Source organism: Dendrobates tinctorius, unplaced genomic scaffold (assembly GCF_039654945.1).
Source record: "Dendrobates tinctorius isolate UK_male_01 unplaced genomic scaffold, ASM3965494v1 ptg000326l, whole genome shotgun sequence".
In the NCBI taxonomy this organism is placed as follows: domain Eukaryota; kingdom Metazoa; phylum Chordata; class Amphibia; order Anura; family Dendrobatidae; genus Dendrobates; species Dendrobates tinctorius.
The window spans coordinates 10,401,749-10,424,526 of NW_027361993.1; the positions used below are offsets into that span (position 1 = coordinate 10,401,749).

The 22,778-nt window shown below is 45.8% G+C and overlaps 1 protein-coding gene across 2 annotated transcripts; it reads left to right on the forward strand.

Moving 5' to 3' along the window:
• Positions 1-13,539: 13,539 nt before the first annotated feature.
• On the forward strand, positions 13,540-22,296 carry LOC141074189 (transcription factor HES-5-like). Of its 2 annotated transcripts, none has more exons than XM_073561738.1 (3): positions 13,540-13,706; positions 20,831-21,005; positions 21,391-22,296. In XM_073561738.1, the coding sequence occupies exons 1-3, from the start codon at positions 13,611-13,613 to the stop codon at positions 21,594-21,596; spliced, it is 477 nt and encodes a 158-aa protein (XP_073417839.1). In that variant the 5' UTR covers positions 13,540-13,610; the 3' UTR covers positions 21,597-22,296. The 2 variants fall into 2 exon arrangements, with proteins under 2 accessions (XP_073417839.1, XP_073417840.1); XM_073561739.1 differs by lacking the exon at positions 13,540-13,706 and adding an exon at positions 20,580-20,682.
• Positions 22,297-22,778: the final 482 nt, after the last annotated feature.

Here is a 22,778-nt window from a genome sequence, read left to right on the forward strand (position 1 = left end):
CACTCGGGACTGGAGTGTGAGACTGCATGCCTTTCTATGCAGCCGCACACTCTGGTCCCGAGTGCCGGTGGCAGTGACGGGTATTTTCCTGCGAGAGACTCACACGAGTTTCTTGCATCACACTCGCAACTGTGACCCTGGCCTTATATCTTGGTTGCCAGTACTCAAGCCGCATTCCCACAGTGTTATTTCCTGCTAACAATTTTGGCTCCTGTCTACAGTAGAATCCCGAAAAGTGGCCGAGCAGTTGCCGAACAGTGGCCACAGACAGGGTTCAACAATTAGGCAGAGGTCACACTTGCGAGAAACTCGCACGAGTCTCACCTCTCAATACCCGGCACTGCCGCCGGCTCTCAGGACCGGAGTGTGCGGCTGCAATGTATTTCTATGCAGCTGAGTGCTGTAGTCCGAGTGCCGGGTATTGAGAGGCGAGACTCGTGTGAGTTTCTCGCAAGTGTGACCCCGGCCTTACAGTCATCAATGACTCTATATGTGTGCAACTGCAGAGTGTGTGTGGAGGTGGAGAGCGATCTCAGTGCTGTACTGCAGACAGGAGCCGGAAATAACACTATGGCCGGGGTCAGACTTGCGAGAAACTCGCACGAGTCTCGCATCTTAATACCTGACACTGCTGCCGGCGCTCGGGACCGGAGCGTACGACAGCATGTGAGTGTGGGGAAGGTGACCTGAAGGACGGACTTGTCAGTAAGGAGAAGGGATGGATTGTGCACTATAGGCATATGTTTGTAATTACACTAGGAAAACAGCTGGGAAAAGTGTAGATTGAGTGCAGTATCTTGGGTTGACCACAAGATGGCAGGGGGGAGTGTGAGTTCAGGACTTGACAGCAGCTTATGGCTTTAGAAACAGTTGGTCATGGGGGGCGGAGTTATTGGGTCGCCCTCCCAGGGCTGTGGGGTACTCTGTATCGGGCCGGTATCGGCGGGAGGTGTCACAGCAGCGGGGACCCGGTCCGTGGCCCTGGGCGCCCAAGTAATGGGGGAATGTAATGGTTTGAATGAATATTTTGTGACGCCACTGGTGGTGTTCGGCAAGTGAGAGGTTAGGCCGACGCTGCATGCAGATCCTCTGGGGCTGGTGGTGTGTTGCAGCCAAGATGGTGAAGCTCCCCACAGGTGGAGCTGTAGCTCCAGGGCAGTGTAGATGTGGGGGAAGAGGAGAGGCACAAGCGGTGTAGAAGCTGGTACCCAGATGTAGCGGGGCTGGATGCATTGGCGCATTGGCATTGAATTCAAGTCTCCAGGTCCAGATGAATTACACCCCAGAGTACTGAAGGAGATAGCAGAAGAAATTTTTGAACCCCTCTCCATAATCTTTGAAAATTCTTGGAGAACAGGAGAAGTCCCAGAAGACTGGAGAAGAGCAAATGTTGTTCCTATCTTCAAAAAGGGGAAGAAGGTGGACCCAGGCAACTATAGGCCGGTGAGTCTGACTTCTATACCAGGAAAGATCTTTGAACAAATTATTAAACAACATGTATGTCAGTACCTGGATAAGAATGAAGTGATTAAACAGAGTCAGCATGGGTTTGTAACTAATAAGTCATGTCAGACTAACTTAATTTCCTTCTATGACGGAATCACTGATTGGGTGGATCAAGGAAATGCCGTAGATATAGTATATCTTGACTTCAGCAAAGCATTTGACAAAGTATCTCATACAATCCTTATTGAAAAAATGACTAAGTATGGAATGGACAAAGCAACTGTTAGGTGGATTCATAACTGGCTTAGTGATCGGACCCAAAGAGTGGTCGTAAATGGCTGCACATCCAGTTGGAAGAATGTCTCAAGTGGGGTACCACAGGGCTCTGTCCTGGGCCCTGTATTGTTCAACATCTTTATCAACGATTTAGATGAAGGAATTGAGGGTAAACTGATTAAATTTGCTGATGACACAAAGCTAGGAGGGATAGCTAATACTAGAGAAGAGAGAGAGAGGATTCAAAAAGATTTAAATAAACTGGAGAAGTGGGCAGCAACTAACAGAATGATTTTTAACAGGGAAAAATGCAAAGTACTACATCTGGGCAATAAAAATGAAAAAAGCATATACAGAATGGGAGGAATAGGGCTAAGCAACAGCACATGTGAAAAAGACTTGGGTATACTAATAGATCACAGACTGAATATGAGTCAACAGTATGATGCAGCAGCAAAAAAGGCAAATGCAATTCTAGGATGTATTAATAGAAGCATACAGTCTAGATCACGTGAACTCATTATTGCCCTCTACTCCTCTTTGGTCAGACCTCATCTGGAATATTGTGTCCAGTTTTGGGCACCACATTTTAAAAAAGACATCAACAAACTGGAGCAAGTTCAGAAAAGAGCGACCAGAATGGTGACGAGTCTGCAAACCCTGTCTTATGAGGAAACGTTGCAGGATTTGGGAATGTTTAGTTTGCAAAAGAGAAGACTGAGAGGAGACTTAATAGCTGTCTACAAATATCTAAAGGGCTGTCACATTGTAGAAGGATCATCTTTATTCTCATTTGCACAAGGAAAGACTAGAAGCAATGGGATGAAACTGAATGGGAGGAGACACAGATTAGATATTAGAAAAAACTTTTTGACCGTTAGAGTGATCAATGAGTGGAACAGGCTGCCACGAGAAGACTTCAATGGAAGTCTTCAAACAGAGGCTGGACAGACATCTGACTGGGATGATTTAACGAATCCTGATTTGAGCAGGAGGTTGGACCAGATGGCCCAGGAGGTCCCTTCCAACTCTACGATTCTATGATTCTAAGAATGAATGGAGGACACCAGGGCTTGTAGTTCCAAAGCTTTACTCACAGTCTGTAGTACACACAGGTGCCTGCCTCCGTGCCGTGTCCTCCGGGTCAGGGACTCCGTCAACCTCCAGGCAAGATGGAATGCTCCCTTCCAACGCTCCGCCAACATGTGCCTTTCTGAACGTCTCCTCTATAGCGCCTTTAAGTGTGAAGTACTCCCAGTACTGAGGTACACTGGAGTGCCTCCTGACAGATGTTCCCAAGAACTCTACTTGTACGGCAGACAGCTGTAGCCTGCTTCGGGGACTCTCTACTCCTGAGTCCCGGCTCACTATCCAAGTTGCTGTTGTGCCCCCAAGTCTTAGATGGGAGTAGTGCAATTACAGCCCACTACTCCACCGGTGTCTGCTGCAGAACCATTAGTGTCCATACAACCTCGGGGACCGGGCCCCGGCCTTGCGCTTAGAACTTCTAGGCAGGGTTCTTCCTCTAACCCACGTCCTCTCTGTTCCCTTTTACTCCTTCGTTCCGTTCTAATCTCTCTCTCTTATGGAAGATCAGGTTTCAGTTCAATGTCTTTCTCTATCTTTCCTTTCCCGTGTCAGCAGACCCAGGTCACTCAGGTCTGCAGCAGCACCTCCTTCCTCCATCCCTCTTCTTTCCTCACTCCTCTCTGAGTGGCTTCCTCTCCCAGACTGACCTGTAATTCTAAACCTTCCCGCTCTTTTATGTATTCTCAACTCCACCCGCCTCCCAGCATGTTTTGTGTTCCAAGCAGGGAACCACCAAAGGTGCTCTGCTACTCTCTAAGCAAGGAGCCGCAATGTGGCTTTGCTGAACTACCCTGTTGTGTGGGGTGCGAGTGTTGGAGCATGGTCAGGAGCCTCCAACTTACCTGGATGGTGGGGCACCACATCTTAGGAGGAGGTGCAGTACCTCTGTGGCGACTGAGCCTCAGGGGTGCCACATTATAGGGAATCGGGAAAGTTATAAATAGGACAGGAGGGTTCCAGAAGGTTCCAGTCCCGGGAGGAGCTCAAGAGGAAAGGAGTCTGTGACGGAGTGTGTGCTGTGTGGAGAGCTTAACTAAGGGGACTGAGGAGAAGGGAAGTCAGGGGGGTGGCCCCGACACAAAGAACCACAGAACAGAAGAGACGAGGCCCCGGGGGTACCAAATTGACGACGACCTCTGACCGGTGAAGTGCTGGCGGTGGAAAGGCCTAGGGCAGCCCCAGTAGTTGAGCCATAAAGAAATGTCACTATGAACAGAAGAGAAGTGCAGGTACCCGGGCCTGAATACGGAGAGCTGTGGTAGTGCTGCAGTGGATTGCTGAGATTGTCAGGAAGACGGCCAATAAACTCGGACCTGTTGTACCTAAAAATCTGCCTCCGTCTTGTGTCTTATTGTCTGTTCTCAGTGAGCAGGGGACCACCCACCAGCCTGGCCCACCCTACTACATGAGAGCAGCAGAGTTCAAGCAGCGCTTGCTTGAGTGCTCAGTATTCTAATTGAGGGGGCGTAACGGTACCTAGCGTAGCACTGAACCCTTTGGCCACACCAGGTGTGCACCGAAGCTCCCTCATTGCTTACAAAATATATTGTTTGTTTATATGCCGACCAAACCTCTAGAAGTTATACTACAGGTATGATTTTTATTGAGGCTAAGCCCCGTAAATATATGTGTAAGTTGTTTAGATAGTGTTTTGGGGGAGACAGATTGCCTTTGTTTTCTGTTATTGTAATACCACCGTTTACCCGTAGAGGTCACTAATTAATTATATCAAGCTGTAGTGTGTCTGAGCCATAGGGTGTGCATGTTCTCCATACACAACAGATAGCTGTCAGCCAACAGCTCATATGTCCCCCAGCTCCTCCATATTTAGGGATGCTCGACACTTCTGTTCCCTTATGAGAGGAACCGCAACAACTCCTCTGCTGGCAGATTATGTCCCAGATAAGGCTACTTTCACACATCAGGTTTTCGGCATCAGGCGCGATCCGGCGTCGTGCCGGAACGCCGGATCTGGCAAATGTTTCGTAAAACTGGATGTGACGGATCCGGTTTTCTGCCGGATCCGTCTTTTTCTTGACAGACAAAACCGGATCCGTCTCATCCGGTTCATCCGTTTTTCTATCCGTTTTTCGACGGATTACGCCGGATCCGGTTTTTAAAATTGACCCTTGTGGCCTTCCGAACGGGATTGGCTACTGGAAAACTATATATAGCATGTTCCTACAGCCCTTCTTTGACAGGTTGTAGAGGAGAAAGTGCAGGTTGGAGAGAAGAGCAAGTTACTGGCGAAGATGGATGTTGTCATTGGAAATATTTTGAAGAATTTGGCGGATTTTACAGCGGAGGCGAATCGTTTGAGGGTGATTGTTCTGGAGAAGGAGAGAGCGAGACAGCAGCGCATCAGGCATCGTAGACGACGTTTGTGGATCCACCCCATCACAGCCAAGAGAATGACGCGTGGGGTCTATTCTACACTATGCATGGACCTTCGACGAAACCCGGATAAATTTTTTGGATATGTTAGGATGAAAATGGAGAATTTTGATTACTTGGTGGAGCGCATTGCACACCTCATAAGAAAAGCGGACACCTATTGCCGCTTCTCTGTTTCACCCGCAGAGCGTCTGATGGTGACTTTAAGGTAAGCCACATTTATTGGATATGCTCGCATCAGAGCACACTTTCACTGCAATCTTGTTGGTGGTAGTTTGCATCTCCAAGTGTTATAGGTCAGTTTTGGTATGTAATGCTGTGATTTAAAACTAATTTATTGTTTTTTAATTCCCCACAGATTTCTTGCAACTGGAGAATCCCTTTCGTCACTGCATTTCCAGTACAGACTCGGGATTTCCACCATATCTGGAATTGTGAAGTACACATGCCGTGCACTGTGGGACTCCTTAGCTGAAGAGTTTTTACCAGAGCCCACAACAGAGAGGTGGATTGAAATTGCTGACAAGTTTCAACAGATATGTCAGTTTCCAAACTGCTTGGGCGCTGTGGACGGGAAACATATCCGCATTGTAAAGCCAGCTGGATCGGGATCGGAATATTTCAATTACAAGAAATATTTTTCAATTGTCCTCATGGCCATCGCTGACGTGGAATACAAATTTATTGCGGTTGATATTGGGGCCTATGGCCGCTCCAATGACTCTCAAGTTTTCAAACTGTCTGCCATGGGGCGTAAACTGTATGGAAACACCTTCCAGTTCCCACCACCTAGACCGCTGCCGCAAACATCTGGTCCACCTATGCCATTTGTCTGTGTAGGGGATGAAGCCTTCCAGCTGTCAGAACACCTTTTGAAACCGTACTCTAGCAGAGGATTGACAAGACCAAAACGCATTTTTAATTACCGCCTCACAAGAGCAAGAAGAATGGTTGAATGTACCTTTGGTATTCTGACAGCCAAATGGCGGGTCCTATTGACTGCGATCAACCTCAAGACAGAAACTGTGGACGAGGTGATCAAAGCGTGCGTGGTACTCCACAATTTTGTTATCTGCAAGGAACCCATTTCCATTGAGGACACCTCTGAAGAAACCACCTTGCAAGATTACCATGACATTACCACTAGAAGTTCTGTGACGGTTTCAGTAATGAGGGACAATTTTGCACTATACTTTATGTCACCTCAAGGCAGAGTACACTGGCAGGATGACAGAGTGTGAAAGATTTGTGCCCAACCAAACTTGTGTACCTTCTGTACCAACAGTATATACCTTTGCCAACCAAAGTTGGCTATCTTGTCATGGTCTATATTTTTAGCTTTAGGCCACAGGTGTGTACCTGGTTGTGTTTTATGCAAAGTATTTCACCTTTTAACAAAAGTTGTGTACATTGTTAGGAAATCACCAACAATAAACACAACTTTTTAGGTGAAATACTTTGCTTCAAACACAACCAGGAACACAACTGTGGCAAAAAGCTAAAATTTACCCACAGTTATATACCTAGTTTTGAATACCATTTCACCTTTTAAATACCCTGTATTTAACCTTTTTCGCCACAGAGAGAAATGACAGACAACCAGTGTAAAATAATTTAACTTTTATTGAAAAATGTTTTTTTTTAGTAAACTTTTTTAAAATTTTAATAAACTTGTTTAATAAAACTTTGAAACTATAAAACTGAAACCATAAAACTGGTCATTTTTATTTAAATACACACATTATAAATCTGTGTAGTGTGTGGTGGAAATACTGCTGTAGGGGCTGCGGGACACTTCGACACTGGGAGTGTGGAGAGAGGACTGGGATCATGGTGGGGAAGGAACAGTTAGAGGTGAAGGTGTGGAAAAAACTACAGAATGGGTGGACATGTGGGAAGCAGAAGAGGTGGTGGGTGGTGGAGTGGAGGGTTGGGCAGGGACTGTAGGAGCAGATGATGTTGATGGCAAGTTGTATGGGGAAGGAGTTTGGTACGGGGCAGGTTGCTGGAAGTGGGGAGATGTCTGGTACGGGGCAGGTTGCTGGAAGTGGGGAGATGTCTGGTACGGGGCAGGTTGCTGGAAGTGGGGAGATGTCTGGTACGGGGCAGGTTGCTGGAAGTGGGGAGATGTCTGGTACTGGTGAGGTTGCTGGTACTGGGGAGTTTGCAGGTACTGGGGAGGTTGCTGGTACTGGGGAGGTTGCTGGTACTGGGGAGGTTGCTGGTGCTGGGGAGGTTGCTGGTGCTGGGGAGGTTGCTGGTGCTGGGGAGGTGGATGGTGCTGGGGAGGTGGATGGTGCTGGGGAGGTGGATGGTATCTAATAGGAGGGGGAGGATGGAAAGTGGCTGGAGGGGGTGTAGATGTAATAGGAGGGGGAGGATGGAAAGTGGCTGGAGGGGGTGTAGATGTAATAGGAGGGGGAGGATGGAAAGTGGCTGGAGGGGGTGCAGGTGGAGGAACTACTGTGGTGGGAGGAGGAGGTTGGGAGGTAACTTGCTGGAGAGCAGCGTGGCATGAATGCATTACATGCATCTGCTGGGCAGGAGAGAGCGTTTCCATGCGCTCCACAACAGACCTGAAAAAGGTGTGGTTTGGCGAAGATCTTGCTTCTGAATGCATGGTTTGCAGAAGTGTCTTCACCTCCAGAATGCTGGAGTTGATCTGCTGATAGCCTGCAGAGATTTGCTCTGACAAGACTTTTAGACAGTTCTGGAAAGATGCATTCAGATGCAAGAACTCTGGCGCATAAGTCTTTTCCTGACCCCTCTGCCGCTGCCGCCCAGTACCCGCAGGTGTACTAGAGGTGGCAGGGGCAGAAGGGTGGGGTAAAGGGAAAGCGATCTCCTCACCAGCAGCTTCATGTAATGTAGGCGGCCACGATGCTCCTGTGCTGGTGGATGGGACAGATGGGTCGAATGTGTGGGAAGGCTGGGAAGGTGCAGATGTACCGGGGCGGTCGAAGTGTCCCTCGGTGCCGGTCTCCTCAGGGATCGCCTCAGAAGGGTCCAATCGTGCAGGCTCCCGAGTGCTGCTCACCGTGCTGTGGAATAAAGATTAAAAAAAACAATTAAAATACTGACATGGTATGGCCCTGGCTGAAAAAAAAATTTACATCTAACATTTGTTTTCACATGTGGTGTGTAATATTTACCTTCTGGTGACCATTGTTTCCCGGAGGAACGACAGGGCTTCTGCGTACTTGTACTTGCTCCTGCGTCCTCCAGATCCACTCGGGGCCCGCATCTCTTTATTGAACTCCTTCTTGAAACGATCCCTCACAGACCGCCACCGATTCACAATTCTGTTCCCTGAAACGAGAAAGGAGTGGTTAGTATACAACATCAGTGTTTCCCAAACTCCAGTCCTCATGGTCCCCAGGGGTCATGTTTTCAGGATTTCCATAGTAAATAGAAATCCTGAACACATGATCCGTGGGGACCACGAGGACTGGAGTTCGGGAAACACTGGTTTACATCAAGCAACCGGTACTGTATATACTTACGCTCTTTAATCTGGGCCCGAACATCGAGGTCCTCCCAGCGGCCCACAAGGAGCGAACAGATTTCCTCCCAGAGTCGTCAGGTAACGATAAGGTCAGCGTGGCGGCGGTCAGCCATATTCCAGAGCGGCTCCCTTTCTCGGACGAGATCGATGAGGTGGTCCACATCGAGTCCTCCATCCTCACCGTCAGAGTCGGGAGCACGCTGTGAAGGCTGTTAAAGAAAAAGACAAAAATAACATAATTAGCCTCCACATAAGAAATGAAATAAAAAGTGCAAAAAAACAAAGCAAAAATATTTATACTTACACGCTGGTGACCGCCGCGTTGCTGTCGCCGACGACCCTGGGAGGCACTGCGAGGACCTCTTGGCCGAGCACCAGATTGGGAAGACTAGAGAAGAAAACAAAAAATGTTATGTCTTTGGATGTAGGCATTTGTTTGCTGTGTGTGGTCTGCAGAACATTGTTTTCTATGTGTTGTGTGTAGTGTGATGTTGTGTTTCTGCGTTTGATGCAAAAAACTTACCAATTGTGAGCCCACTCCAGGTGTCTGTCCACCCCTTCCTTCTTCTTCTGGGAGCTCCTCTTCATCTTGTGAATCCTGTTTTGAAATAAAAGGCAATGAATAGACATATATTACAGAGAAGATGGATTTTGGAAATAAAAACTTACCGTCAAACGCTGACGATGCGAGGGAGGGCTCCCAGAAGATGATGTGCTGTCTTCCTGGTGGCCACACTCCATGCCTGTGGGTGGTGTTCCAGCTGCTGCCATTGCTGCTGCTGCTGCATCTATTGGGCGGCTGTTGAATAAAGAGAAACAAAGGGCCAATGAATATCTTGATATTCAATAGCCCTAGTTTGGAGGAATGGGGGATTTGATAATTACCGTCTCTCATCTGCTGCTGGCCTCCCCTCCTCAGCATGTTCCATTTGCTGCTCCATTTGGGGTGGTGGTGGTGCTGATGGTGCTGCAGTGGTCTCCTGCCTTCTCCTGCTTCGCTTGGTTGCTTTCTTGGGTGGCATGTTGGGTGTGGCTGTGGGTCCCACTGTCTTGCTTTTATATATGTCTTGTGGGCAGAGCTACTGAGCATGCTCAGACCAAAAAACCGGATCCGGCTTTCGCCGGATCTGGCGCATTGCGGCGCTCATAGGCTTTCATTGTGTGAAAAAGCCGGACGCGCCGGATCCGGCGTGTCCGGCTTTTTCGCCGGAGACAAAAAACGTTACGGTAGCCGTTTTTTCCAGACGCCGGATCGCGACACATTGCCGGATCCGGCGAAAACCGGATGAAACGCATGGCCATCCGGCGCGATCCGGCGCAAATGCAAGTCAATGGGGGGGAAACCGGATCCGGCATTGCATTTCGCCAGATCCGGTTTCTGTCAAAAGCGCCGGATCGCGCCTGACGGCGAAAACCTGATGTGTGAAAGAGGCCTAACAAAAGGATCTGCCTTTGGAAATCCAAAGTGCTGAATCCTTGTCTCCTCTGACAGCACCTCTTAGGGATGAGTCGGGAGGCCTCCATAGACAACAGTCGCAGGGTAGCTGGCATCTGGTCACATGGACGATGTGGTGTCAGGTACAAGAGTAAATCCAAAACTAACAGCGTAAAACTAAAAAAAAAATAACCCAAAGGGAAACCCGGGCTAACCGGTTGACACCATGTCCACTGTCTCCCGGGCAGCATAACAAGTGGGAAGCGCAGCACATCGTTCACCACTTCCACACATGAGGCACCACCGTGTGTCGTCACACCAACCAAATGCACGTTAGCTCCGCCCACCACCATGGACCGAACGGCGGAGCAGTCTGGAAACCGGAGGACAACGATCGCATCCACTGCAGGTATTCCTAACAGGAACTTAGTTCATTTGACAAAATTTTGATTTGCTGAACTATGTAAATATTATCTAGAGAACATGAAGGTTTCATTCAGGGTTACGTTTTTCACATATACTTTCCATCTGTGGCTTTCACGAATTAGAACACTTACCCATCATGATCTATGGGCTTCATAGCAAGTCCGTGTTTTTTTGTGGACCAAGTGTCCACAAAATCTAATTTTTATGTGTGATATGGATCAGAATAACCCATATAAGAGTATGGGTCTAGAGTAGACGACATAAGTGTGTAATCTCTGCTTGATCTGTGAGTAAAAGATGAAGATTTGTAGTTTATTTATTTATTCATCAGTGAAAATCAGCTCTTCCTCTTCTGGGCTGCCCTGTCGGCGGAACGTGACGGCTGACATCATGCTGATTGAGAGCTGGCTCCCCGCAGTTAGGTAGCGGGGAGCAAATTGTCAATCAGCATGACGTTGGCATTGACGCCCCATCACTCATCAACAGAGCAGAGCAGAGGGGAATTCGCTGCTCTGTCAATGTGACGTTAGGCCTGTTTCATACATCAGTTTTTCACAATCAGTCAAGATCCGCCGTTTTGTGAAAAAAAACGGATCCGCCATTTTTTTTGCGGATCCGTATTTTTCCCCATTGACTTGCATTATCGGCAGATTTTGACTGATGGACGTCCGTTGCATCCGTATGTCTGCGGATCTGCCGAAATTTTGGCGTCCGCTGACATCACCGAACGGACCATGCAACGTTTTTTCTCTGGCCGGATTCGCATTTTGTGTTTATCTACAGATTTAACCCGCAATTCCTTCTGGCTGCTGGATCTCTCTCTCTCTCTCTCTCATCGACGCGCCATGCCTGCCGATCGATCAGGATCCCGCGACGCGCCATGCCTGCCGATCGATCAGGATCCCGCGACGCGCCATGCCTGCCGATCGATCAGGAGCCCACGAATGCCTGCCGATCCGGATCCCGCAACATCACGCGACCATTCTCCTCACATTGTAATGACACGCGATGCCGCCCACTCGTTCTCGGTCATGGAGGTACTCAGCTGTTTTGCGCCACTCTCTCTGCACGGGTTCCTTTAAATTTTAACCTTTGCTGGATCTGTACATCCGGCGATCCGGTGACACCCGTTCCTGTCAGTCCGCCTGCGGTTCCGTTTTCCGCTATTTTGGCGGATTTAGACTGACCTGGAAAACAGATGTGTGAAACAGGCCTTAGTGGAAGCCACTGATTCACCGTCAGGAGAGGTCTGTGACCGCTCTACGCTGGGCTGGCAGAGATCGGCGCTGGGCACAACAGGCAGTAGTTAGCAACTACCTTCCTGTTAGTTTTTAGGCCCATAGTAAAAAATTTATTTAGTTCTGGATAACTCCTTTATTGTCAAGTCTGAGGATTGTCTTGAAATATACAAGTAATTTCAACTCCTGGTTCTTTAGATTTTAAATAAAAAGAAAAGCCGATGACAAGGGATATATAAAATAAAAAAAGTAGTAAGAAAAAGGTTTTTATTAAAATTACAGTATAATTGTCCAATAAACTACATCAATTCAGAAAATAATTTAAGTTGCCTTATTAGACCAGTGAAGAGAAGACACATCCAAACTGAAAATATACCTGTGGTAATACAGACCCAACGATCCCCGACTTCACACTACGATCGATCGCTATATATTTGGCTGCATGCCATCCCATGTGAAACAGCTGGGGTCACTATACCATTGAATGCAGCCAAGTATGCCTCTTCTCACCTCTGCATCCTCCTCACTTCCAACTTCTGCCTACTGTGAATGTCCATCACTGTTGTCACACTCATTGTTATGAGAAACACCACAGGTAACTTTGAGAAAAATCTGAAATTCCTCCAAAAACTGCTGCAGTTTTTGTAAAACTGAGGCAGTTGAAACATTATTATGTCAAAGCTATACTGCAAAGTATGGTCAATTGCAGTATAGAGTTCTATGATCATCTAAGTAGAGCTAGAGGAGTTTAGGGTTTCGTAGACTTAATAAGGACCATAAAATGTGTCAGTGTTGTGTTTCAATTAGCGACGTGCAATCCATTATTTCTCCAGCAATGGCTGCCATCAAGCAGGAGAAAGGAGGCATCATATTATGGAGGAAGAATGTCTTTGTGTTTGTGATATAGCATTTGAACATGGCACTAATTACCCATTTGTTTTTGTCATATATAATCCACCTACACAGTGAGATTTCTCACACTATTGGCCAGAGCTTTCAAACCAGAGATCCAGGAGCTCTCACATTTTCAATGGTTTTCAAAAAGTTGAAATTTGCAAAAAGTGATAGGTCAGAAAAAAAATCAGTGGTTACCCTTTCAATAAAAATTTGAGAACAACAACCATAAGCCACTGAAGTCTATAATGTGTATATATGATACTTTAGTGAAGGGTCTGACGTCAGCTCTGAGACTATTGTGGAGCTCGCTGTGAAAGTGTGCCTGACAGAAGGGTGGGAAAACTGCTGTATATGTGCTAAAGAAAGCTCAAGGGGTTATTCCCCCCCCATCCATGTGATCATTAGGGGTCTGATCGCTGAACCTCCCAGCGATCATGAGATTGGGGCTTTGGAGCAATTAAAACAAGGTTCTGCAGCCCCACCCTGAATGGAGCAGAGGTGCGCATGCGCAGACTCTGCTTCATTCATAATATAAAGGCCTACTGGAAATAGGGGAGCACTGCACTCAGCAGTCCCATAGACAGTGAATGAAGTGGAAGCTAAGCAATGCACCTCTGCTCCATGTAGGGCACGGCTCTATTTTCTTGCTTCCAAAGACTGATATTTAAACCATAAAGGGGTCACAGTGATCGGACCCTAGCACTCTGCAAGTTATTGCCTATCCTATGGATAAGGAATAACTTGTTTTTTGGTAACAACCCTTTAACTTGTAGTTTGGCTGACATCCGTATTACACCTATGGGCAGTTACAGTGCATTTCCCAATCAATGAAGCAATGGTACTTTCTGCCACCTAAAAAAAAGTTTCTGTGGTGATAGATACACTGTTGAGCAAAACGTTAACAATGTTTAGAAATGCAATGCATAAAACCAGTATAAAGGGACATAACCAAATTGTTCCTGGACCGCCAACACAGGTGTTGACAATCGGGGTAACATCGGTAAGTGCACTTACCCCTATTTAAGTTAGATCTTGTGGCACATTACATTATCTTCCTCTGACGAAGCTACATGAGGTAGCGATACGCATAGGGATGGTCTATGTAGCCCTACATTAAGCACCTGGTAAGTATGTTATTCCTTGACTTTCACAGCATGCAAAGTAAATATTTTTTGAGGTGATATAGGGTGCTCATATAGGGCTGCATGACAAGCTGTGATTTTCTATACTTTTGGGTGATATCCTTCTTATCTACTATGTTGACATATATATATATTTATAACAAAATGTCTGTAGCTTTAACCACTTAAGTGGCATTATTTATTATATGCTTCTTGTATTATGTATGCATATTAATACTGTTTTTCCAGTGGTTTACTAAATTTATAGATCTTCAAGCACCATTACTGTTTAGGTGCAGTTTTTTGTCTATGTCATCATAAGCGATTATCTATTGTCACAGCTATGTAGCCATGCTTTTAGTATTTTTAAGTGGTTTTACATTTATATGTGCACTTTGCTTTGTTACAATAAAGTCTTTTTCACTTTGATATCAGGTGATTGCACCTTTTTTCTTTTCGAACCCACGTGAAAAAGCGCATGAAAAATGAACATAGTTCACAGCAATGTAAAAACAACATTGCTGTGTACATGTTCCATTGTTTGATTATTCTTTTTGAACCCTGGAGTTGTTAAAAGAAGTAGCATGTACGCTCTCCTCTACTATAATAGAACATGCAGAGAAAAGACCCTGGCTACGGAGTTGCCCCAAATGCCACTTTAGAAAAAAGACCTCTGGTGTTTTCCTGAAGCGGCTTTGTTTAGGAAAAATGTGCGCTTCTGCTGCTTGAAAAAATAAATGTGTGCATATGAAGGTGCCATCCTTCATGGGATTTCAACCCAGGACCCCTGTGCTGTAAAGCAACACTGCTAACTGCTGCATGAAGACATTTCTGTTTTTTTTTTCAAATCATGGATCAAAATTACCCACAGTCTAGGGGTTTCTTAAAAATCACTGACAACGCTTGGTGACATCCATGTGCAATCAATGTCTGCTTTTAACATTGCAATAAGTGGGATAACGTTTCAATGTATATATTTACTGCATATAAGAAACTCAAAGATGAAACATTGATGGTAAAAACTAGCACTTACCAAAGACTGATAAAAATCAGATCCAAAACGCTGATGAAAATTGGGCCGTTTTTTTTCCTGTGTGAGAAAAATCAGTGATGTCTGAATAAGCCTTTAAACCAATGCTTTGGTGCAGCTGTCTGACATCAGCTCAGAGACCATCATGTAACTGGGTGTGAAAGTGTGCCTGGCACAGGGTTATGAAAAGTATCATATACGTATGAGGTAAAAGGAAGTCTTTCTTGTAGTTGTCCTCTCCAGTCCTCACATTACTGCTATGGGAGGTAATAGTTCATTACCAGTGAGGCAATGTTCCTCGAAGCCCCTTGGGTTGTAATGGAGCTTCAGTTCCTGATACATTGTAGGGATAGATACAGTAGAAGCCTTTGGACTTCCTCTTCTCCCAGGCGGTTGTGATATTTCACACATTTCTACCAGGCACACTTCCAGTCTCATAGACAAGTGCCCTCAATTAGGACTAATGTCCTCAGTTTTCAGAGCCAGGCTGTGATATCAAGGAGCTAAGGTGTGAAAGTGTGTTGCTCCGAAGGGGTCCATTCACACTCCGCTCATCAAAGGATAAGGGAGTGAACTATCTAGATCTAAACTGGGAGAGGACAAGTGCATAGGAATTCAAAGACTACAAGTGTGGTTATGTGCAACTGTACCGGGGCCATTTACTGCCTTGGTATTGGCATCCTGGCAGTGTGGTGGCCTCAGTCTACAACCTCAAGCAACCTTATCCCACATGATTGCCTCCAACTTCCAATGACAGACTGACCATGGACCATAGATAGATGGTGCAAGTCATGGGAATTCATACTGCTCATCTAAGACAATGATGGTCAACCTGTGCTCTCCAGACAGTTATGGCAAGGAATAAATAACGGCACTCCTGGTTGGTGCTCAAGTAGGGTCCAAAACCAATTAAGTTTATGAAAAAAATTGACACTAATGAATGTCATGTTTTTTCATATACTCCAGACAGTTATGGCATGTGGCAAGCATTGTAGTTTCCCAGCAGCTGAAGGGCCACAAGTTGGACACCACTGATGTGAAAGTGGCCATACACATTAGATAGTAGTTTGATTGTTCAACAAACAATCTTTTGGTAAATGACCATTAAGCCTCCCACAGATATTAGAATAATGTTGGATGAACCCGCCTATATTGTTGAATTCAGGCGACAGTCTAGTGTGTATAAGATCTGAAGGAGACAAGGATGCCCAATTTCAGACTGACAAACTTTTTGTTCTCACAGAGATAAGCTGCCACAAGACATGTCTGTCACCAACTCTCATAGGTAATAAAGGAATACTCTGCCGAACAAATGCTCCTGTGTATGAGAGACACGGCTGAGATGGCTGTCAGCTGAACCATGGTGGCCCGAAAAAAAAATGAAGAGGCCTCAACTTCAAGTTTGCAAACAAGTATGAAAAGTGGACAATAGAAGATTGGAAACAGGTGATGTGGAGCGATGACATGAAAGTCAATAGACTAGGCTCTGATGGGTGCAAATGGGTCTGGAAGAAACAAGGGAAAAATGGATTGAGAAATTGAAGGAAATGTCAAATTAGGTGGAGGAAGCCTGATGATATGGGGTTGTTTCACAGCCAAAGGTATTGGATACTTGACCAGGATCAATGGTGGTCTCAGTGCTGAGCTATATGTGAGTATCCTACAAGATGAGTTACCCTATTTTACGGATTATAGGATGCACTTTTCTCCCAAAACTTGGGGGGGAAATGGAGGTGCATCTTATAATGCGTATATACCTTACCGGTATCGTTGCTGCAGGCTAGGATGAGGGGGTGTCCGACGGTGCTGCTGGGGTGTCCGGCGGTGCTGCTGGAGTCTTTGGTGCTGCGGGGGGGGGATCTGCTGACATTTTGTGAAAGTCCTGCGTCCCCGCAGCCCCCGTGGTTTCCTGTGCAGTGGACTTCAGGAAAATGGCTGCCGGGGGGCGGCGAATGCACAGTTGGAGATCTTGGCATCAAGATCTCGGGAGATGAGATTTCAGCAGCACCGCCGAGCACCCCAGCACCACCGCCGGGCACCCCCGCAGCACCAGACCCCCACAGCACTGGACCCTTGCAGCGGCGCAATGCACATCGGAACACCCCCTCATCCCAGCCTGCGGCCTGCAGCATCACCCCACTCCTGCCTCCTCCAGCAGTGACCCTGGGACCCCGCTTCACAGCAGCCACCACCCCGGGTAAGCAATAAGACGCATGGATTATAAGAAGCACCACCATTTTATTAAAACAAATTTTTTTTCCCATTTTTCTCCTCAAAATTTGGGGTGCATCTTAGAACCCGGAGCGTTTTATAATCAGAAAAATACGGTACATTGTACACTCGAGTACTATGGATATGAAAATGACGACATAGTGTTCCAGCAGGACAACAAACCGAACCATACGTTAAAGATTTTATATGTTTTCCCCATATTTGCGTGGGTTTCCGACACATTCTCCGGTTTACTCCAGATGATGATGTCCGTAAAACACTATGTAATATGATGGCACTGTATACATCACATAAGAAAGAGCTGGTGAGGAGCACAGAGTGTTTTATCTCTGCCCATAAAGAACATCTTACCACTGGAAGTGTTGGACTTAATTCAATGCTGCGTATACTGTGGTGGTGTTTAGTAGTGAATGCTGCATGCATGTACACACACTCTACAGAAATAATAAAGGGCCAGCGGACAGAAAGATGGGACCTATGGTCCACCAGGAATCTGCCCATTGGCCGGGCTTGACCAAATAATATTGAGGTCCATAAATAGCCCACAGATCAGAGGTTCCCCTCACTACCCTTAAGGCCCCGTCGCACAAAGCGAGATCGTTAGAGAGATCGCTAATGCGTCACGGATTTTGTGACGCAACAGCGGTCTCGCTACATGTGATACATAGCGGCGACCGGCCCCCTCGCTGATCGTGCTCGAATGTCCTGGGCCATTTTTTCATCGTCGGCGTCCCGCTGGCCAGCATGCATCGCTGTGTTTGACACCGACGAGCGACCTCGTTGGCAACGCAGAACTCAGGGACGCAGGCTGGAATCGTTCAGAATAACTACTATGTGACAACACACCAGCGATCCCTAACAGGTCATATCATTGTCGGGATCGCTGTTGCGTCGTTAAAGAGATGTGCCTGTTTGACATCTTACTAGTGAGCATTTAGCAATACACCAGCGATCCCTACCGGGTTGTATTGTTGTCGGAATCGCTGGTGCGTCGCTATGTGAAACGGGACCCTTACTCTAGGGTTAGACGTTGATTTATGTTTCCAGGCATGTTTTTCCTGTTTGTCAAGACATATCAGTATGGAGAGTGAAAGTGTGCTCGGCACAAGCCTTTGAGAAGTGCCATACACATGCTAAAGGGAAACCTCCATTGTGGGTGTGATGACACCCACATTACACAGACAACTACAGAAGGACAGTAAGATATACCTATACAATGGGAGTTCTGGTTTCCCTACTCTCCCAGGCGGTTGTGATATCTCACACCTGCTTGCCAGGCACACTTCCAGTCTCATGAACAAGTGCCTATAGAGTAATTAGGACTAATGTTCAAGCTGTGATCAAAAGGTACTAAAGTGTGAAAGTGTGCTGCTGTGATGGGGTCCATTCACACTCAGCTCATCAAAGGACTGGGGTGGCTAGCCACCCAAACCTAAACTGGAGAGCAAACTTGACACTTGCAAGTTCAATAACTAAATATCTGCAATGGGTGTTTGATCTATTGTTCATCTACTGTAAAACTTTACCTTGGTTATATAGAATTACCTTTTTATTCTCAAAAGTAAGACAGACTGATTGGCCCCCCTATTCATTGCTGTCTTTTACTATTTTATCAATAGCAGCGTATCATTAGATGATTCAATAAAAAGGGTTTTTTTTTTACCCAAAGAACTAACAAGGCAATGTTCCAGTTTAGCCACTGAGCCATTTTCAAGATATTCATTAAATATATCTAATTTAATTTACTTCATATACACAGTACTATTCAAAATGTTTAGGTAAGTGTAGAAAAATGACTAAAGGCCCGTCACACACAGCGATCTTGCCAGTGAGATCGCTGATTTTGTGACGCCACAGCGATCTCACCAGCGAAATCTCTGTGTGTGACATGGATCAGCAATCGGCCCCCCCCCGCCAGGTATCGCTGATCGTGTAGCATCGTCCTGGGCCATTTTTTGATCATTGGTCTCCCGCTGGCCAGCGTGCATCGCTGCGTGTGGCAGCGAGAGACCAGCGATCAGCAACGCTGGACGCTGGTTTCCAATGTAAACAGCGGGTATCCAAGAGCCGTGTGGCTGTTAGATACCCGCTGTTTACATTGGAAAGCAGCTTGCTCGCTGGTCCTGATCACTAGAGGGGCTGTCTATGTGACAGCTCACCAGCGATCAGCCTAGCGATGTCCCAGCGATCCCATCCATGTCGGATCGTTGGTGGGATCGCTGGGACATCGTTATATGTAACTGGGCCTTAAGACTGAAACACAGTCATTAACTGAAACAGAAACAGATGTGTATGAGGCTTTAAATTAGGTGAGGAACAGGAAAACTGCTATAAATGTGATGTAACCTATGTAATGGTTGTGGAAGACAGTTTCATGTCTCAGCTCATGCACCATAGAAAGACTGAGCACAACAACAAAACACAAAGTCATTATAGTGCATCAGCAAGGTATCTCCTGGGTAAATATTTTAAATCAGACTGGGGTTTCAAGATGTGCTGTTCAAGCTCTCTTGAGCAAATGGGCAAAGTTGAGGACCTTAGATGCAGTGTTCGGCCAAGGAAACTAACTTAGTGTAACAGATGAAAGACATGTCCTGCTTACATCCTTTCAAAATCAGAAGATGACCAGCAGTGGCATAAGCTCTGAACTGGCAATAACCAGTGGGACCCAGCTAAACTTCTCTACTGTTCAGAGAAGTTTGCCAAAAGTTGTTCTTCATGGATGAATTGCTGACAGAAAACAGTACCTTCCACATGGACACAAGGCCAAGCGACTCAAGTATAAGCAAAAACATAGGAACTGGAAGAAGAAAAATGGAAGAAGGTGTTCTGGTCTATGAGTCAAAATGTGAAATATTTGGCTGTAACAGAAGGCTGTTTATTCGCCAAAGGACTGGAGAGCGGTACAATAATGAATGTCTGCAGGAGATGTGTGGATCCATTGCTTTGGCCCTGTATGTTTGTTTTTTTTAACATACAGTACTTAAAAAAGGACAAAACACACAAGCCAGAAAGACTGTAGTACATAGGTGAATAAAGAAACACTTTTTTGACACTGAGCTTAGACGGGTAATATGAACACTATAACATAAAATACTTGTATTAATGATAAAATATTCACTCCTATCATTTTGCAATCATGTTGTAATCTGTGTCATTATTTTTAAATGCTTCCTAATGATTTTTCAAATAAATTAAATCTGAAAGATTCTCCGCGTGCTTCATTGTCGGTGCCTAGTGCAAAGCAGCAGATGCGCTAAAACCTTTTTTTATGGTGTGTTCCTTTCCCACACTTTCATGTCTGTCTGCACAATACCCACTCCAGATGCTATCCTGCTCTATCACAGTTTACTGAGACACACGTCCATTGTCCCCGCAGCAGTGGGATTGGAGGGTGAGTGTGGGAACCTCTTGTAAGTCCGCTCTCCACACATCATTATGCAGGGAGAGGGGTATATAGAGGGGAGGCCGCTCACTAGTAGTCAGACAGCTCCTGCCCCACACAGCACAAGACTACAGACTGCCAGACCTGCACCATGGCCCCATGTAATATGAGGACCCCGGACCATCAGGCTGACAGCGGCCTCAGAAAGGTAAGAGCCCCCCGACTAGTGGCAGCGTCCCCCCCATATATCTACACGTAGAAACTTATAGGAACAGGAGTCGGATGTTTTCCAAGTTGTCATCCATAGACATGGCCACTGGCGCAGGGTAATAATGAGAGATTCTTCTTTTCTGCAGCTGAGGAAGCCGGTGATTGAGAAGTTGAGGAGAGATCGCATTAACAGCAGCATTGAGCAGCTCCGCGTCTTACTGGAGAAGGAGTTTCAGAGACATCAGCTCCCCTCCAAACCGGAGAAAGCCGATATCCTGGAGATGACGGTCACCTTCCTGCAGCGGCACATGGCGGAGAGAGGTAAGTGTCGTGTCCGCACTCCTCACACCCCTCACGTGTTTCTTAATGGATGAGTGCTGTGTTTATTATATTGTTTCTTAAAGTAGGGTCATAAATCTGATTATTCTGATCTGACTTTGATGTCATCCGAGTGCGGTCCGATTTTTTCCACGGATACATAGACTTGCATTCCCAATTTTGTTCAGACACTCGGATCAAAATTGGACGTCTCCGATTTTTTTTCCTCTGTCATGTGAACAGCCCCATAGAATATCATAGGTATAAGTGCTATCCTTAAAAAACTCTGATAGCACTCGTGTGGGAAAATTGTGTGCATGACCCTTTATAGAGAGCAGAACAGCCGGTGATGGACGCTGTCACTGATATGTTGTCTTTCCTGTTCTAGATGTCACAGCCTCCAGCCAGGCCCAGAGAGAAGGCTACTCCACCTGCGCCCAGGACGCCGTCACCTTCTTACCAGTCCCGAATCAACAAGATGGCTCCTTCTGCAGTGGCTACCCTGTATCCTATGAGCTGTCTACCATGAAGACTTCTAAGAAAGCAAGTCCATTCACTGGGAACAAGAATAAATCTATGTGGAGACCCTGGTGAATAATGACCAAGGCATTGACCATATCATGGACTGGTCTAAGATGGTCACTTTATGCCATTATGGTCTATTTGACCCCGGACGATCCTTAGTACATGGACATTTGTGCAGTGATGATGATAATGACGATGAGACGTCCACTCTGCTAGTTAAGGGGTGACCTAAAGAAGCCAAGCCTTTCTTATAGAAAGTCCTGTTTTTCCTTCTCTTAGGGAAGTTATATTGAAGTTCCTACATCGGGGACAAAATGTTAACTGATTATGAGTTGTGTCATTTTTATGTATTTTCACATATGCCTATTTCTGTGGAGCCACATAGTGCGCTCCTCCTATCAATGAAAAGTCCTGCCGTATTTTGTACTCAGGCCATGATGCACCCACGACGAGGGTTAGGACCTGATGGACTCTAATAATATGTTCCTTCTCTTCTGTGAAGATGCTATTTAGGGTTAACACTGATAATGTGCATTCCTTAGGTAGACCAATGTCTTGGTCTGTAGCAGTTTGGGGGGTTATTGAGTTGGAAAAAGTTTTTTTATGGTTTGTTAAAAAACTTCTGTAATTTCTGTGAAATGTATTCATTCACATGCCGAATCAATGTCATTCAATAAGTATGAGATGTCGCATTGTGTTACATGCAGATGTTTGGATTTATTACATCGCTGTCAGTACCCAATAAAATAAATTATTATTATTACAGAAATGTTTTCATCAATAAATTAATATAAATAAATAAGAAATGCAGAAGTGTTAAAGTAGTTGTTCAGGATTAGAAAAATAAAATATGTTCTCTTCTTTCTAAAAACAGCCCCATATCTGTCTGCAGATTTTATGTGACATTGCAGCTCATCCCTACTCACTTCAATGGTGCTGAGATGCAATACCACACACGGCCTGTAGATAGGTGGGGCACTTTTTTTGGAAGAAAGCAGTCATGTTTTAATTCTTGGCAAAACCTTAAAACAATACAGTGTAGTAAGTAAAACAACACATTTCATTCTGCTAAAGGGGTTAGTTATTGGTGGTCAGTCCTTAGTCGGTGCTGTGGCCCCAAGACTTACCTGGTCAGTGGGGGTGCCAGGACTCAGACCCCCTATAGATGAAATCATCTGACGTAAGGATAGGCCATCAATATTACAATCCTGGTAATAAATGACATTATAGCAACTGTTATGACACTTTACT